This window comes from Rhinatrema bivittatum, chromosome 4, assembly GCF_901001135.1.
Source record: "Rhinatrema bivittatum chromosome 4, aRhiBiv1.1, whole genome shotgun sequence".
In the NCBI taxonomy this organism is placed as follows: Eukaryota; Metazoa; Chordata; class Amphibia; order Gymnophiona; family Rhinatrematidae; genus Rhinatrema; species Rhinatrema bivittatum.
In genome coordinates, this window is record NC_042618.1 from 314,579,544 (window position 1) to 314,599,132 (window position 19,589).

Sequence of the window (19,589 nt, forward strand, 5' to 3'; positions counted from 1 at the left end):
AGTTGGCGGAGTAATAAAGTGGGATTCCAAATTTACTGAGTTTCTTATTTTTTTCCTACTTCATATGCTTGTTTCAATAAGGAATACACTAGTTTCAGTATGAAAGTTTTTGATAAAAATTCAATGAAGAATAAAAAAAATAGGTATGTCCCAAGTACCAATTTTTTTTTAAGACTCTGTAAGGACAAGAATGATCAATTTTTAAAGAATTGTCCTGTATGCAGGATAATCCTATGTTGTGACCAGTTTACATGTTTTATATTAAAGTCTGCTGGAAAGCATGGATGATAGTGGAGATAAACTGAGAGAAATGTTTCCTTTAACTACTAATGTGTGCCATGAAGTCACTATCACCCTCCACCCCTAAAGGAAAGGCTAATCTCAACTGGCTTCTTTTGAGCTTGATAGGATAAACTCAGTAAGGCCTCTACACATACATTTGGTGAGAGGATTTTGTTTTCCATGGTAACCCGATGTTTCTCCTTGGGGGAAGGGGAGGGGAGAAGCCTTTTATAAATCATTTCAATCCTGAATGAAGTGGAGGGAGGCAGGCACAAACATTCCAGGGATATTTGCAGATGATTCAGTAACAGAGCACAGGCTCCGAAAGAGATTTTTATCTACTACTGAAGCTTTATCATATTCCCAAAACTTGACCCTGTAGTCAGGAGTGGTAGAAGAATATTGCATTTGTAGCATTCGACTTTGTTTCGAAACAGAATGTCACTGTATAAGACTAACTGTGCATTCCTATTAAACACATTATAATGATCATCTTCTACCTGACATGTAGCCCAAAGGCACGGCTGCAGAGAGGCAGAGAAGCATTTGATCATGGTATAAAAACAGTTTATTTAATTCACAAGCTTTATATTCACAATTTTTTAAAAAGCCAGTTTTGGTCTACATGTTAACGGGGATACATACGTAAAGCAGCATTCCTTTTATAAGTGTTTCACTGGTGATTTATAATACTAGGAGGGCCCATGTTGTACAGAACTGGCACCACTTAATTGTCTTTGATATGAGCAGGTGTTTAAAATAGTTTGTGTCTCCGTTTTATCCTCTTGACCTTTCCAGAGGAAATAACTATTGCCATATTATGGGCAGAGTTTTGTATCTTGATCAGGTTTTCTGTCCCATATCTACTGACTACAAAACATGATAGCACTCAAGAAGAGACTAATGATAACTTTTTTATTTGATGCCCTATCCATACCAAATTTTGAGGACACTAACAGGAGTGTGTCTTTTTTTTTTTTTTTTCCAGATCCACACACTTGCACCATGAGGAAAATTCCCCTTACACTGTTGCAACTTTGTTACATTTTTTTTGCAGTTCTTATTGCTAAAATGAATTTGGTCTAAAAAAATGTTTTAATTTTTTTCAGGCCACCCTGCAGTGAAGTGTGAGAGAAACAGCACCGAGCCCTGCCTCTACCATGCTCATAAAGAAGTTTCTCCTGTTTGCGCTGTGACCTGAGAAACTGGATATTCATGCCAAGCTGTAGGCAGTAAAAATGTACCAGGAAGAGTATGCACTTACAATTAGCAAAAGCGATCATGTGGACTGAAAAGGACCATGCTGCTTTGTTTTGTCACTCGCTGACTGTAACCACAAGATGGCAGATTGTTCTTACACTCTGCCATCAGGTATTGTAAATGTGCTGACAGTTCATTGTCTGTGCAACAAGATGTCTTCAATAAAGTCACACATCTTGTCTTTGTTATGGACTGTATCTTAGGTATGCGTTGGTCTTGGTGAATGAGATATTACATCTGATAGCAGCAAAGTGTGAACCTGGAGAAGTCTGACTCATATTTTCTCTTCATGCACACAAGTCAATATTCTTATCAGTAACAACACATTACAGTTCTCTCATTTACATTCATCACATTTTATGAACTGTAAGAGATCAATTTTCAAACACCAGCAGAGTGGGTACAATAACCAGGTAATAGGTAATTTTTGAGCTGAACCTAATGGGATAGGTTTTCAGCAGAAAATTTCCTACATCTGTCCAAGAAAAACTTAGGATACATTTAAAGTACTGAACTTAACCAGCTAGCAAAATCAGTGTTAGCTAGCTAAGTCTTCTTCAAAAGCCCACTGTATCCCTGATCACTCACCCTTCTCCTGAAATTCCACTATAAAAAAGTGAACTACTGCCCAATCCCTTCTTCACCCACTCCTCCTGAACATCCTGTTAGGGAAAAAAGAGAACAACTCAAGCTCAGGATATTCTTTCTACATGCCCTGCAGGATTGGGACCCTCTTTTCTTTCCCACCCCACAAACTGCTTTCAATCCTCTAGCCCATCTAATTATCACCTGCAGGGGGAAGAGGTCAAGTGCATGGCCATGTTTATATATTAGAGAACTAATAATTTGCATTCATTCCAGAGCAGCCATGGTAGACAGTCTTCACAGCAAATTGACAAGGGAATAGAGTCAACATTGAAAATTGAAGTCTCCGAGGACCAGGCGGCTCTTCACATCAGCTTTGGCATTAAAGTCACACAGGTCGATACTGTAGAGTCGCGCGAGAAAACAGTTAATCAGTGTTGAGTGCCTGCTTTCCTAACATGCACCCAGCCACCTCTCCTGGGCATGGGATACAATATTTAAATGAGGGGTCACACTAAAAGGAGGCGCTAGGGACAATTGTGTGCCCCTAGCGCCTCCTTGGCAGCAGATGCCCAGGAGAGGTGGCTGTCAAGTGTTTTGTCAGCGGGTTAGGAAAACGAATGCTCAATTTTAGGAGCATCCATTTTCCTAACCTGTGCATAACCACAGGTTAAGAAAACGGACGCTCGTTAATTGAGCGTCCCTTTTCCTAACCTGACTGTCAGCGCACTTTTTTTTTCCATTTTATTTTTTTGGCTTCTCCGACTTAATATCACCATAATATTAAGTCAGGGAATGTACAAAAAAGCTGTATTTTCTGCTTTTATGTATACTTTTTGGGCTGCTCAGAAATTAACACCGGCTCTTGGGCAGGCGTTAAATTCTGAGGATAAAAATGTGCAGATCAGGCGCACAGTTTGTTTTTTTTTGTATCTGGGTGAATAACTAATAGCCTCATCAACATGCATTTGCATGGGATGAGCACTTTTAGTTTCGGGGGGGGGGGGGGGGGGGGTTGGACGTGCTAATCCCCTTATATTATAAGGAGATGTGGACGGCCGTCCGGTAGCAGGTTCCCAGTGCTGAGCTGTAGATGAGACAGACTGAATTAGATAAATTACACACTAACAGGCTGATTCAGTAAAGTCTGTGGGAGAGCGGGCGACAGGCCACTCGCCTGTGCGCGCGATACAGTATTTAAATGAGGCCCGACGGTAGAAACGGGCAGAAGGAGCGTTGGCTGTCAGAGGGTTTGACAGCTGACGCTCAATTTTGCCGGTGTAGGTTCTCAAGCCCGCTGACAACCACGGGCTCGGAAACCGGACGCCGGCAAAATTGAGTGTCCGGTTTTCGACCCGACAGCCACCGGCCAACCTCAAAATTTTTTTTCTTTCTTTTTTTTCCTTTTTTTTTCTCTTCGGGACCTCCGACTTAATATCGCCATGATATTGAGTCGGAGGGTATACAGAAAAGCAGTTTTTACTGCTTTTCTGTGCACTTTCCCGGTGCCGTAAGAAATTAGCGCCTACTTTTGGGTAGGCGCTAATTTCTGAAAGTAAAATGTGTGGCTTGGCTGCACATTTTACTTACTGAATCGCACGGGAATACCTAATAGGTCCATCAACATGCATTTGCATGTTGAGGGCGCTATTAGTTTCGGCGTGTTGGACGCACGTTTTCCGCCCCTTACTGAATAAGGGGTAAGAGAAAACGCGCGTCCAATGGCACTGTCCTGTATCGGCCCATAAGTTGGTAGCTGTATAGATGTAGATCCCAGCAGGCATAGAAGTTGAATTGCAGGCCCTCGAGGAGCGAGTATCTGGTATCCCAGATAGGCACCTGAAAGAAAGCAAAGGGCCCCCGAGGAGCGGGTACCCAGGTTAGATGAAATACCCTGAAGGGCAGAGAGAGCTTCCAGTGGCAGCACGGAAGCGGCAGAGTAGCTCAGACCAGAGGCTCTCCAATCCATTCATGATCCATTGCTAACTCAGTTTGTTAGCAACCGAAGGGCAAGCTAAATACTCGGATGGCATGACGTCACTTGGGAACGCCCTCGAGGTTCTCGCCATGACGTGGATAAAGACGTGGGTAGGGTGCGCGCGCGCACCCTAGAAGACCCTCAGGAGAAACACGGCGGATAGCCTTGCCATAGCCGTTCCGGGGCCACCGGAGAGAGTGGCAAGCAGACGCGGCGGTAGCCATCTTCCCAAGGCTAGTGGGGAGAGCAGAAAGAAAGGTGAGGCACAGAGGTTGAAGCCATCTGAGACTGGACGCAACAGCGCTCAGTTGAGCACGCTGCATTTTATTGGCCTGTATGTCAATAAAGTATGGTAGGTATTTAAGAATCCTGGGGGACAATAGAATAAACATACATCCCAGCCTAAAGGCAAGATAAGCATAAAAAGTTCCAAATGCAGTATCTTTTCTATTGAGACAGGAGCAAGGTTTAGTGAATCTTTAACTATAATCAATGGTCTCCCATCATGTTTGCTGGAATGCAGCTGGGAGAACACAGAATATGAGGGGTCATGCAGCTGATTCAATAAAACCATATCAGATAGAAGAAGCCATGTATCAGTGATGCTTAAGATATTGGGAATTTTCTCCCAGTGTGTGGGCACCGAGAGGAGAAGATCATCAAACTGGTGGCTGAAGAGAATTGGTAAGTATTGCATTAGGAAATTTTAGAACTTAAAAAGTTTTGGAGAGAGGTAAACTATTGGGGTATATTTTTTAATGTTTATTAAAATGCAAGCCAAAAGTTAGAAAAAAGTTTACAGTTTGGGTATGTTGGTCTTTCCCTCCCACCCATCCCTAGCTCATCCTTTCACATTGAAAATCAATCAGCCTTTTATCTAAAAACAAAACAAAACAGGATTGCCCCAGCCTTATCAAGAATGTAATTATCCTGATGCAGGTCATTACCAGTTTAATAGTGACTATAACAATAAATTTAAAAGACACTTATTTACTCATTCCTACTCCCTTAGCAACCTAAACTTAACTAAGAACTCAACAAAATTAAGATAAAGGCAGCAATCCAGCAGTAAGAGGGGGGCCTTTCAGTCTTCTGCATCAAATGTTACATGTATGATTTTTACCTGCTGATCAGAGATTGCATGTGTGCACCTGGTGCAAAGAGCTTCTGGCTCTCAGAGAATGAGCCCGATCTCTGGAGGCTAAAGTGGCAGACCTGGAGGAGCTGAGGCAGACATAAAGGTTTATAGATGAGACCTTACGGGACATAATAGCCAAGTCCCAACTCCAGTCTGGCAGCTCTGGCACTGCCTTGGAGGAGGAAGGTCTCCTGGTTGAAGAGCATCAACCTGGTGCAGCAGGAAGTTCTCCTGTAGCAAGGACCTGCTCTCCAGGTGATAACATTGTCTTCTTACACAGCAGATATGTCTTCCAGGGCTACTGTTCAGGAGGGAAGGCTTAAGTCAACTGTCATAGCTAGTGTTTCAATTATTAGGAATGTAGATAGCTGGATGGCTGATGGGCACGAAGATTGCCTGACAATATGCCTGCCTGGTGCGAAGGTGGCAGATCTCATGTGTCACCTAGTAAGGTTTTTAGACAATGCTGGGAAGGAGCCAGCTGTCATGGTATGTGTGGGAACCAACAGCATAGGAAAATGTGGGAGGGAGGTTCTGGAAGCCAAATTTAGACTTTTAGAAAGCTGAAATCCAGAACCTCCAGGGTAGCATTCTCTGAAATGTTCCCTGTATTGTGCACAGGTCTCCAGAGACAGGAAGAGCTATGGAGTCTTAATGCGTGGATGGACACAATGGTGCAAGGAAGAGGGATTCAGTTTTATAAGGAACTGGGAACCTTTGGGAAGAGGAAATCTTTTCCGAAGGGATGGGCTCCACCTTAACCAGGTTGGAACCAGGTTGCTGGCGCTAAACTTTAAAAAGGAGAGAGAACAGCTTTTAAACTAGAAAAAAGGGGAAAGCTCTCAGCCATTCAGCAGCACATGATTTGGAGGGAGGTATCTTCGAAGGATACTAATGAAACAGAAGAGTTAGGACATCCCAACAGAGAGATTTGAATAAAAGCTATGTAGTCCATGTGCCTATAAGTAAAGAATCACCTGAGCTAAAAGATTGTAAATGATCCCTGTCAACTGAAAATCAGGCTGTTAACACAAACAAGAAACACACTTTGAAATGTCTGTATGCCAGTGCCAGAAGTCTAAGAAATAAGATGAGAATTAGAATATATAGCAGTGAATGATGAGATAATTCGCATATCAGAGACATAGTGGAAGGAGGATTAACCAATGGGATTGTGCCATACCAGGGTACAAATTATATTGCAATGATAGGGTGTAGCAACTTAGTAGGGGTTGGTGCTTTATGTCGGGGATGGCAAAGATTCTGCAAGAGACTAAATGCACAAGTAAATCTTTATGGGTAGAAATCCCATGTATGCTAGGGAAGAGTATAGTGATAGGAATATACTACCATCCACCTGGCCAAAATGATGAGATGGATAAATAAATGCTAACAGAAATTAGGGAAGCTAACCAAATTGGTAGTGCAGTAATAATGGAAGATTTCAATTACCCCAATATTGACTGGGTAAATGTAACATCAAGACATGCAAGAAAGATAAAGTTCCTGGATGGAATAAATGATGGCTTTTTGGAGCAATTGGTTCAGAAATCGAAGAGAAAGAGAGTTATTTTAGATCAAATTCTTAGTGGCATACAGGATTTGGTGAGAGTAACGGTGGTGGTGCCACTTGGCAACAGTGATCATAACATCAAATTTGAATTAGTGACTGAAAGGTGAACAACAAGTAAATCCACAGCCATAGCACTAAACTTTCAAAAGGGAAACTTTGACAAAATAAAAATAGAAAGAAACTGAAAGGTGCAGTTGCAGTGGTTATGAGTGTACATTGGGTGTGGACATTGTTAAAAAAAATACCATCTTAGAAGAACAGTCCAGATGTATTCCACACATTAAGAAAGGTGGAAGGAAGGCCAAAAGATTGTCAGTATGGTTAAAAGGTGAAGTGAAAGAGGCTATTTCAGCCCCCCAAAAAAAATCTTTTAAAAATTGGAAGAAGGATTCATCTGAAGAAAATAGGAAAAAGCATAAGCATTGGAAAGTTAAATGTAATATGTTAATAAGACAGGCTAAAAGAGAATTTGAAAACAAGTTGGACATAGAGGCAAGAACTCATGATAAAAACTTTAAAAATATATCTGAAGCAAAAGCCTGCAATGGAGTTGATTGGACCGTTAGAAGATCGAGAGGTTAAAGGGGTACTCAGGGAAGATAAGGCCATCACAGAGAGACTAAATGAATTCTTAGCTTCAGTGTTTACCATAGAAGATGTTGGGGGGATACCTGTTCTAGAGAGAGTTTTCATCACCCAAATCATGGTGAACCTGGAAGATGTAGTAGGCCTAGATTGACAAACTGAAGATTGGGAAATCACCTGGACCGGATGGTATAAATCCCAGGGTTTTGAGAGAACTCAAAAAAGAAATTTCAGACCTATTTACAAGTAATTTGTAATCATTAAAATCATGCATTGTACGTGAAGACTGGAAAGTGTCAAATGTAACTCCGGTATATAAAATGGGCTCCTGGAAACTATAGACCAGTGAGCCTGACTTCAGTCCTGGGAAAAATTGTGGAAATTAATATAAACAATAAAATCACAGATCATATAAATAGATATGATTTATTAGAATAGAGCCATCATGGATTTAACCAAGGGAAGTCTTACTTCACGAATCTGCTACATTTTTTGACAAACATGAACCGGCAGATATAGTGTATTTGGATTTTCAGAGGGAGTTTGACAAAGTACCTTATGAGAGGCTTCAAAGAAAACTAAAAAGTCATGGGATAGGAGGTGATGTCCTTTTATGGATTGCAAACTGGTTAAAAGATAGGAAACAGAGAGTAGGATTAAATGGTTTGTTTCCACAGTGGAAAAAGATAGTGGAGTGCCTCAGGGATCTGTACTTTTGATAAACTGCAGGAGGACCTTGCAAGACTGGAAGATTAGGCATCCAAATGGCAGATGAAATTTAATATGGACAAGTATAAAGTGATACATATAGGAAAAAATAACCCATGCTGTAGCTACATGACGTTAGGTTGTGTTATAGGAATTACAACCCAGGAAAAAGATCTGGGCATCATAGTTGATATTACATTGAAATCGTCAGCTCAGTGTGCTATTGCGGTAAAAAAAAAAAAAAAATTAAAAAAAAAGCAATGTTAGGAATTATTAGAAAGGGAATGGCAAATAAAAAGAGAATGTCATAATGCCTCTGTATAGTTCAGTGGTTAGACTGCACCTTGAATACTATGTGCAATTCTGGTCACCACATCTCAAAAAAGATATAGTTCCACTAGAGAAAGTTCAGAGAAGGGAAACCAAAGTGATAATGGGCATGGAAAGGCTCCCCTATGAGGAGAGGTTAGGGCTGTTCAGCTTGGAGAACAGACGGTTGAGGGGGGATATGCTAGAGGTGTACAAAACCATGAAAGGACTTGAACGTGTAAAGTTATTTACTCTTTAGGGTAATACAAGGGCTATGGGGCACTCCATGAACTTAGTAAGTAGCTCATTTAAAACAAATCAGAGGAGGGGCTATGTGATGCTGTGAAGGGAGCAAGACGTGTTTCTGATTGGCTCCCTTCGTCCCTGTCTGCCATCCATCCCTGACCCTCCGATTTTAGCTGCATCTAGCACTGCTTAGTATGCCCCAATGCAGCACTTGGTATGCAGCTTTTACCTTGGGGAGCTTTGATGCAGTTATGTCGAACCAGGTCCAGAAGAAAAGCAAAGATAAACCCAGGCCGACAGTCCCCAAGATGGCCAATGGAAAGACCAATACAGTGGGCAAATCAGCAAATGGAAGTACTGATTGCTGCGGTCACGGGGGCTGTAGAAAAGGCTATTGACCTAAAGCTAGATGGGAAATTTAAAGAAATTTTGCGAAGCTTGACACCTTGTCCGGCTCATTCGATATGGCGGCCCAGCAGTTAGCAGAGGTGGAGCAGCACGTCTTTGCTTTAGAAGATGGCGCCCATGGTCATAATGTAGCTGCCACTACGATGGTGGAGTGCTTAGAAGTAATCGAAAACAAGCTTGAGGATCTAGAGAATTGCTCCTGTCATAATAATCTGCGATTCCTTGGTCTTCCCAGAGTCATTGCTTGATCTTGAGGGAGTTCCTGGAAAAGTGGCTACCGAGAGCACGTCATCTCCCTGACTCTAGGACCTATACGATTAGAAAGGGCTCATCAAAGAGGCCCACGTCTGTCTTTAAGTGATTATCACCTGCTTCCTAGACTTTGCTCAGAAGGATGCGATTCTGCAGGCGATGCAGTGGGGCACCCAACCCAGTATGGGGGAATGGATTCTGATATTTCAGAACTATTCAGTCAAACTCGCTGGGCTCTGGAGAGCATTTTCGCCTATATGTAACTATTCCAGAAGAAGATTCATTTTTCATCGTTATACCCTGCCAAACTATGGGTCACACATGTGGGAAACATCACTATTTACAACACACCAACGGAGGCAAGTTTCTTGCAGACTTTATCGGGGGATTGCAATGGGCCCAGAGTTGGGTGCATTGCTGTATAGTGCGTAGCGGCAACAGCAAAGCCCTGATGGCTTGTGACTTTTCTTTGTTCTGTTCACCTGAGTTGTCTTTGGAAGTAGGCGCCAATGGGGCTCTGGTTTTGATTGGAGTTGACCCATTGGACTCATCCTGAGGCTTAAGGCCTATATATGGATACAGGTCTTGATTACACTATTGGACAGTTTTTGGTTTTCACCAATTTTTTACATACTATTTTTCACATGGGACTGTATCCTGGTGAGTTTGGACTGTACAGTTACCTGCACCCAAACCATTTTTGGTCTCCTTGCTTTACTTACTTCACATCTTTTCTGGTTTTGCATTTGGGAGATCTTGCTCTGCAGTCATCCGTATGAGTCATTCTGGGTCCTTGCGTATTACAGGTTAGCAGACCAGTCTTTTTGATTTTGAGGACCTACAGCGAGCGAGGCCCTTGGCTGTGTGCCTTTAAAGCGGACATTCTATTTATTGTTCCTTATGTTGATATTTTCATGATGTGGGATTCATTTTCTCATTGTCTCTGACCTGTGTTCATCTTTCCTTTCATGTTTCAGTTGGTTGGGGATGGGGGTGGTGGCCCCTATGTATCATATGAGTGATCACTCCTATCCAGGTGATAGGCCTGGAGAGGGGGATAGTGAATAGTGAGGGGAGAGTGGGGCTTTTGAGAAGGGAAGGGTTTCAGCTCAGGCTTATGTGTGTGGGGGGGGGGGGTGAGTAGGGGGAGGTTGGATTCTTGGTGTTCTTGCTTCTGGTGATATTGGGGATTTGTGTAGATAAAGATAATTTTCAGTATGCATCATCTGTGTCTGTTCTCAGTAGGGTTAGTGGGTCAAGTGATAGGGTCATCCTAGGCTAGGGGGTAGAGAGTAGGCTCTGTTCATTGTCTCTGTGGTCCCTTAGTATTGCCTAGCAAACAGGGTTTACAAATCATTTCATGGAATATATGTGGACTGGGGTCACCCACTAAAAGACAGAAAATCCTGCGAACACTGAAGAGGCACCAAGCTGATATAGCTCTGATTCGAGAAACACACCTTAGTGATTTTGAACATAGCAAATTCCGCAGATGGTGGGTAGGAGATGTTTTCTGGGCTTCTTCAGGCTCTCAAAGCAGGAGTGACCATATTAATGAACAAATTGCTGTCTTCTTATTATACAGTGATCCTAGAGGTCGCTTCCTTGTTCTCAAACGTTCTCTGCAAGGGAAACCAATTACTATCTGTAATGTCTGTGCCCCTAATCAGTGTAATTCCATGTTTTTTCAATCCCTTTGTAGAATGTTAGGGGAGGCTTTCTCAGTTCCTTTGGTTTTGGGGGGTGATTTTAATGTGATAAGAGACCCCCAGATGGATAAGTCACACTCAGGTCTTATGGATGTGGTTTAGAAACATGAGGGTGTCCCTTTGCTTTGTAAGCATTTAGATTTATTGGATGTGGCGGGTTCTTCATCCAAAGGAACGAGATTACACTCATGTTTCTCATGCACACGCTTCTCAATCGTGCATTGACTATCTCTTGTTATCACTACCTTGTTTTCTCAAGTCACCACTGTAGAGATTGGCCCTATGGCAATTTCAGATCATGCCTTGATATGGGTGGACATGCACTGGGTGGTCAGTGGGCAGAAGCAGCGTCAGTGGCGCTTCCCTGCATTCCTTGCTAAGGAAAAGCACTTTCAGGAGTTTTTGCAGCAGCGCTGGGATGAGTTCAGAAGCATAATAAGGAGCATATTGCATGCCGGCCAACTTTTGGGAAACAGGTACGGTAGTATTTCATGGTGAGATTTATTGCCTATTTAGACGTATGGCTCTTGATGCCAGATTGCTAAAACTGGAAAGACAGGTGCATCGGGACCGGCTGCGTCTAGCGAGAGGGCGCTCTGAGTTGGCTAGGACAAATTATTTAACCTCTTTGACTGCCCTGAACTCATTGCTCCACCATTGCATGGTTAAGCCTATGTTTTATTATAAGTTCCAACTCTTTCAATATGGCAGTAAGGTGGGGAAACTATTGGCCAGTAAGGTAAAACATAAACTAGGGGCCAAATACATTGTGGCAGTCCAAGATAAACAACTTAAAATTGTTATTTCTCCTGAAGGGCTTTGTGTGATTTTTCTTGATTATTTTAAGCAACTTTATGCTTGTCAGCCACTCGGACGTGTTTCTTTAAAAATATTTGCACTTCCGCAATTCATGGATGCACAGCTAGAAAAATTAAATGCTCTGCTCTGTCTGCAGGAAATACCATATGGGATTATAGGAGCACTCTTATACAAGTTACCTGGGCCTGATAGCTAGGGGGGAGTTTTATAAAATTCTGCAGCATTTACTTGAGCAGCAATCTTTTCTGCCCCATGCTAATAAGGCCCTGATGATGCTAATTCCCAAGAAAGATAAAGACTCACTTGAATCAAGCTCTTATAGGCCAATATTGCTATTGAACTTTGATGTTAAATTACTCGCCAAGATTTATGATGATCTATTAGCATGCATTATTCCCTCATTGGTTGGTGATCATCAGGTGGGTTTTGTTCGGGGGCGGCATTCTGTTTTTAATGTGAGGTGGACTTTGGCCTCCATTGCGAGAAGCACTTCTCACATGATGCTATCCTTATTGATCAGTTTTGATGCTGAGAAGGCCTTTGATCGAGTAGTCTGTGATTACCTTTTCTTTATTTTAGAGCAGTTTGGGTTCTGTGGCAACTGGCTGAGGGTGGTTCACTTACTCTACTCGGTGCCTAGTGCTGAAATTTTGATAAATGGATCTCTCACATCTGAGTTTCCTATGCAGTGCGGTACGACACAAGGCTGCCCCTGTCACCTCTTTTATTTATTTTATCACTGGAACAACTATTGAGGGCCATTCAACGTAATACAAATATTTCTGGTATTTCGGTTGGTGCCAACATGTTTAAGGTCACAGCTTTTGTGGATGATCTGCTGGTACATCTTAGTAATCCTGTGGAATTTTTGACCGCTTTGATGGAGGAGTTTACTCTTTTTGGCTCTTTTTCTGGCTTTAAATTAAATGTAAGTCTGAGGCAACTGCCTCCCCTGCCCATTATCAGGTGGATTGGAATAAGAAGTTTCCTCTCAGGTGGGCTGGGGAATCTTTTCATTATTTGGGGATACAGCTGTCTACATCTCTCACTAAGATTTATGATGTAAATGTTCTCCCTCTCTTAAAGTCCCTACAGAATACATTTTTGGAATGGAAGGATTTACCTCTTTTGGTGATGGGCAGGGTGAATTTATATAAATGCTTATCTGGCCTCAGTGGTTATATATCTTGCAAACTATTCCTTTGCTACTTCAGAAGAGAGATGTTAAGTTAGTTTATGCAATGCTGTCTCTCACTTTGCCTGGCAGGGGAAGAGGGCACGGATTTCAATAGCTAATTTGGTGGCGATTCCAGATTTAGAGTACAACATGGCCTGTCTATTGAGACAAGTGAAGGATTGGTAATTAACTCATCTCATTTTACCCCCTGGATATGGGGAAGGAATTGATCAAGCCGTTGAATTCTTATGTGCTTCATGCTCGCCCAGCTCTTTTACCTTTAACTATACGTAGACATTTTTCTTTAGTATCCCTGCATTAGGCATGGATATATCGCTGCTCTAAATTTGGCCAGAACCTGCAGGAATCAATGTATTTTCCTATAAGAGGTTTAGCTTTCATACCAAGCATGTAGATCTTGACTTTTCAATGGGCTGCACAAGGGGTGGTTTCCCTATCACAGGTGGTGGATTCACATGCTGTCATGTCGCATCAAGAATTGCAAAAGCGGTTTGCTCTATCTTCTAAGCCCTTTTTTGCATATCTCCAACTACATCATTATGTCTTCTCCCTGCAGAAATCTCAACTTCGAGATGTCTTTGTGGGCCAGACTGAGGAGTTTTTTCAAGTGGATAGGCGTGGCAGGATGGGGATTTTGCGCATTCATAAATCTTTTGTTAAAGTCCGAGGCTTCTTGTACTCTGCTGTATGCTAAGTGGAAGACGGAAATACATAACTTAGCCAATTTCCATTTCCTTCACTCCATAAAGCGCATACCTGAGTTGACGGAAGAAGCAACTTTGCAGGAGATGCAATACAAACTATTATGTAGGGCGTATTTGCCTCCATCCTGGCAGCATAGGATGGGCTATTTGGGCTCCAAGCTGTGCAGTAAATGCCAGCAGGACAGGGGCACCCTAGGACACTGCTTTTGGGTTTGCCCCGCTATTCAATCTTTTGGGGGAAATAGGTAGTTATCCTTTTTGGTGGGAAAATCAGTGGTTTTTACTCCTGAGGGTGTTCTTTTTGATGTGGCATCCTTTTTTTCAGATTCATGGGAAAGTTAAGTGTCTTTTGATTCGGAAGGCATGTCTCATTGCAAAGAAGGCCATTCTCTTGCAGTGGCATGAACAGGATCCTCCAAGTTTGTGGCTATGGAGAAATAAATTACATATTTTAATACGAATGGAAATCAAACTACTACATGCTTGTTTAATAGTGTCTGGCACCCCTATCTACAGAGACTATCTCCAAGGACCAGAAGTGAGGTAATTAATTATCCTTTATTATGTACGCTTACACTGAAGAGATCCCCAACATACATCTTTTTTTTTATTCTTTTTCTTGATTTTTTATTTTTTTTGGGGGGGGGCGCTATCTTTGGAGGTATTAATGTATAAAAACTTGTATTTGAACAGATTACTGTATGTTATTGTTTGACATGCTGCATGAGATTAAATGCACAATTGAATCTTTAAGGGTAGAAATCCCTTGTGTGTCGGGGAAGACTATAGTGATAGGAGTATACTACCGTCCACCTGGTCTAGATGGTGAGACTGACAGTGAAATGCTAAGAGAAATTAGGGAAGCTAACCAAATTGGTAGTGCGGTAATAATGGGAGACTTCAATTACCTTGCAGCAAAACATTGTATCACATGCTTTTTTGTAATTGCTATAAATCTTTTACCTTCTTGAGACTTGAACATAAACACATTAGTCAAGGATTAGGGACCATCATAACATCCCCGGTGCTGCAAGTTGACACTTGTATCTTACACCTTTATGGGTTCTCTTTAAACATAGGTCCAATAGTTCAATGTTTACTCATGTTTTGTTTGAATTCTTGTAAACTGGTATCAAACGTATCTAGAGCCACATCTTGTTTGAGGGAATCTAACATAGTTTGTGTTTGTTCTCGGAGGTCAGCGGCTACTGTACGTGCCTGACTAACTATTAGTAGCATTAGATCCATAGAGCATTTATTAAGTATATATGACCATTTCTCCAAAAATTCTGGGTACTCCGTATACATTTTTTGTTCTTTGACCATTCGGAGGCCACGTGGAATGCGCTGATGTTTCAAATATTCTACCATTGTCGCGCTATGTAGCTCCATACAGATCAGGCGTTTCTGCAAAATAACTAATTCAGACCAGCTTTTAGGAGAGAGCTCTTGGGCTGCTTCCGAGAACAAGGATTCACTTTGTAGTGCATCTCTCAGTTGATCATGTGAAAAACGGTAAATGTTATCCCACTATGGGAGCTACATAATGCATAAACATCAGCAAGTTAAATGTAAGAGATTGATAAGACAGGCTAAGAGAGAATTTGAAAAGAAGTTGGCCGTAGAGGCAAAAACTCACAATAAAAACTTTTTTAAAATATATCCGAAGCAGAAAGCCTGTGAGGGAGTCAGTTGGACCGTTAGATGATCGAGGGGTTAAAGGCCATCTCGGAAAGATTATATGATTTCTTTGCTTCGGTGTTTACTGAAGAGGATGTTGGGGAGGTACCCGTACTGGAGAAGGTTTTCATGGGTAATGATTCAGATGGACTGAACCAAATCACGGTGAACCTGGAAGATGTGATAGACCTGATTGACAAACTGAAGAGTAGTAAATCACCTGAAACGGATGGTATACACCCCAGAGTTCTGAAGGAACTAAAAAATGAAATTTCAGACCTATTAGTAAAAATTTGTAACCTATCATTAAAATCATCCCTTGTACCTGAAGACTGGAGGATAGCTAATATAACACCAATATTTAAAAAGGGCTCCAGGGGCAATCCGGGAAACTACAGACCGGTTAGCCTGACTTCAGTGTCAGGAGCAATAGTGGAAAGTGTTCTAAACATCAAAATCACAGAACATATATAGAAAGACATGGTTTAATGGAACAAAGTCAGCATGGCTTTACCCAAGGCAAGTCTTGTCTCACAAATCTGCTTCACTTTTTTGAAGGAGTTAATAAACATGTGGATAAAGGTGAACCGGTAGATGTAGAGTACTTGGATATTCAGAAGGCGTTTGACAAAGTTCCGCATGAGAGGCTTCTAGGAAAATTAAAAAGTCATGGGATAGGTGGCGATGTCCTTTCGTGGATTACAAACTGGCTAAAAGACAGGAAACAGTAGGATCAAATGGACAATTTTCTCAGTGGAAGGGAGTGGGCAGTAGAGTGCCTCAGGGATCTGTATTGGGACCCTTACTTTTCAATATATTTATAAATGATCTGGAAAGAAATACGATGAGTGAGGTAATCAAATTTGCAGAAGAAACAAAATTGTTCAGAGTAGTTAAATCAGAAGCAGATTGTGATAAATTGCAGGAAGACCTTGTGAGACTGGAAAATTGGGCATCCAAATGGCAGATGAAATTTAATGGGGATAAGTGCAAGGTGATGCATATAGGGAAAAATAACCCATGCCATAGTTACACAATGTTAGGTTCCATATTAGGTGCTACTAACCAAGAAAGAGTTCTAGGCGTCATAGTGAATAACATATTGAAATCGTCAGTTCAGTGTGCTGCAGCAGTCAAAAAAGCAAACAATGTTGGAAATTATTAGAAAGGTAATGGTGAATAAAATGGAAAATGTCATAATGCCTCTGTATCGCTCCATGGTGAGACCGCACCTTGAATACCATGTACAATTCTGGTCACCGCATTTCAAAAAAGATATAATTGCGATGGAGAAGGTAAAGAGAAGGGCTACCAAAATGATAAGGGGAATGGAACAGCTCCCCTATGAGGAAAGACTAAAGAGGTTAGGACTTTTCAGTTTGGAGAAGAGACAGCTGAGAGGGGATATGATAGAAGTGTTTAAAATCATGAGAAGTCTAGAACGGGTAGATGTGAATCATTTATTTATGCTTTCGGATAATAGAAAGACTAGGGGGCACTCCATGAAGTTAGCATGTGGCACATTTAAAACTAATCAGAGAAAGTTCTTTTGTTGCCAGAGGATGGGGTTAGTGCAGTTAGTATAGCTGTGTTTAAAAAAGAATTGGATAAGTTCTTGGAGAAGTCCATTACCTGCTTTAATTAAGTTGACAAAGAGTCATATATTCAAATATTTGTAGTTTTCTTTTAATAAACAGTCTTAAATATAAAACAAATAAAATTATTTTTCACTCAATGCACAATTAAGCTCTGGAATTCATTGCCAGAGGATGTGGTTAAGGCAGCTTGTGTAGCTGGGTTTGCATAAGTTCCTGAAGGAGAAGTCCATAAACTGCTATTAATCAATAGGGAATAGCCACTGATTGTTGCGAGCATTAGTAGAATGAGATTTATTTAACGTTTGGGTACTTATCAAGTAGTTGTGACTTGGATGGATAGATCAACCAAAACAGGTAATTTCTTATGGCTCATCTGCCTATTTATAAGGAAAACAGACATGGTTTAAAAACTCGTATTCCTGGACCACACATTAGTAACTAAAAATCTACTAGTATCTCTCCTACTTAGAGAATCTATGAGAAGCAAGAGTGCTTATAGTGACCCTGACCAAAGATTACCAGGTTTGGCATACACATGTTAGGGAAAAATAGGCCAAGCCTTAAAGGCGACAAGTCTCAGTACCAGCCACAGATAGAGATATGAATAAGTAAAATATATAAATCAGCATCTAAGACCAAAAACCCAAGGCGTACTTGGATGTTGGCTGCAAAGAATACTGTGTCACCCCCTTAAGAGGTTCTGCACATAATATATGTAGTAGTAGTATTGAATTAAAATAATTTTAAAAAACCTAGTGCTCTACCTCCATTAGCTATAAGAAGGACAAGCCCAGGTGTTCTGGACTGGTGTAGCAGATAAGAAAATTGTTCTTATATGTGGATTAGTGGTTAGAATAGAGAACTAGGCCTCGCTACTTAATATGTGTGACTTTAGTCAAGGTACTTCATTTGTCTATAAATTACAATTAGTAGATATTTTAAAAATTGTTTTTATTGGTACAAACTTCCAAAACCATGGCAATACAAATAATATGGGTATGCAGACCCAAAAAAGTATCCATAAACATACAACCAACCAACGTTTTTACAGAACAGAGTCCCACCTACTTCCCACCCTCCCCATTAAATCTTTTAATCATTTGAATAGTTCAAAAACAAATATTTAGCATATGAATACAAATAGAATTAGTAGATTTTGAGATTGCAGATTACAATTCTAGATTGCTGTTGCATAATATTCTGTGAAGCTGATAAATTCTGTTTTCTAATTAATTGCATTTCTGGCTCATAAATGCTAACTACTGTAAGTAAGCAGAAATGATTCAGTGATATACAAAGCCACCAACATTAACTAGAGGCAGGTAAGGTATAACTGTGCTCTTAGATGTTGGCAGAGACTAGTAGACAGTTGTTCTTTCAATACTAGAGCATAAGTAAAAATAGCACTGATATTTATTAAATTTTTTTTTTTTAAATCTAATATTACATGATGAAAGGTTGTTTGCTGGCTGTGGTCTGTTATACATAATTTGATGTGAGGATGAAAATAGCTCCATGTGCAATATTTTATTATAACAATATCCACACACAAATATGTAAGACAGAGAGTTTTGTTACTTCTATGTCATTTACCAATCACCATCTTCACTTTAAAGTTTGTATGCTATGAGATTGCTTAATTCATTCTCCAGCAACAAATTCCAAGCAATTTGAGTATGTGCTTAATATGTTTTAAATCATCCTCTCTAAGTCTATAATTGAACAATTTAACCTATTTGATTATTTCTCCTCATTTTGTGTTCTGTATGTTCTCCTGCAAGCTTAACTACTATATTTCATCTCTTAAAAAAACATAGAGCACCTATGAATATGAAAATTGGTAATTTTTATAATGAGATTTCATCTTGTACTGGCTGAATCATACAATTGCTTTGGTTCAGTATAGATGGTCATACAAGCATTGTTGAGTGACAATAAGCAATGAATAAGTGTGATGTGAATAAACCACATCATGGTGACTAATTTATAGTCAAACCTACAGTTCCGGATGCAGGTTGAATAGGCGCTAATGAATCCCCTAATACAATAAGGGGATTAGCGCCTATTCTACGCGCATGGGACACCAACTGAGTCTAATAGTGCTAATCACGTGCAAATGTATGTGATTGAGGCTATTAGCATTCACTCCAGATGCAAAAAAAATAATAATGTGCGTCTAGGAGGAGGCGTTAATTGCTGAGCGCTCCTTAAACCAATACAGAAAACAGAAAAAAACTGCTTTTCTGTACTGCCTCCTACTTAATACGATAGAAAAAAAAACAAAAACACTGGCAGTTGGGTGCAGGAAACACGCTCGAATGATAAGTGTCTGTTTACTGAACCCCCCTGGCTGTGCGGCGTTTAGGAAAACAGACGCCGATAAACTCGGTGTCGGTTTTCCTAACTGGCCAACCGCTGACGCCGATCGGGTTCTCCTTAGCAAGGCGCGCAAGCAACCCTAGCGCTTCCTTACTAACGTGACCCCCTAATTTAAATATTGCATGGCAGGCACCTGGGGGGGCGCATATTTATTGCATCGGCCCCTTAGTATTAAGAA

At 40.9% G+C, this 19,589-nt stretch overlaps 1 protein-coding gene across 3 annotated transcripts in view; it reads left to right on the plus strand.

Moving 5' to 3' along the window:
- TBCD (tubulin folding cofactor D) overlaps positions 1 to 1,739 on the plus strand; it is a 974,871-nt gene extending 973,132 nt beyond the window's left edge. For all 3 annotated transcript variants that reach the window (XM_029600281.1, XM_029600283.1, XM_029600282.1), the window contains exon 40: positions 1,392 to 1,739. In XM_029600281.1, the coding sequence (XP_029456141.1) occupies positions 1,392 to 1,406 (15 nt within the window). In that variant the 3' untranslated portion in view covers positions 1,407 to 1,739. The remainder of the gene's footprint in view (positions 1 to 1,391) is intronic.
- The last annotated feature ends 17,850 nt before the right edge of the window (positions 1,740 to 19,589 follow it).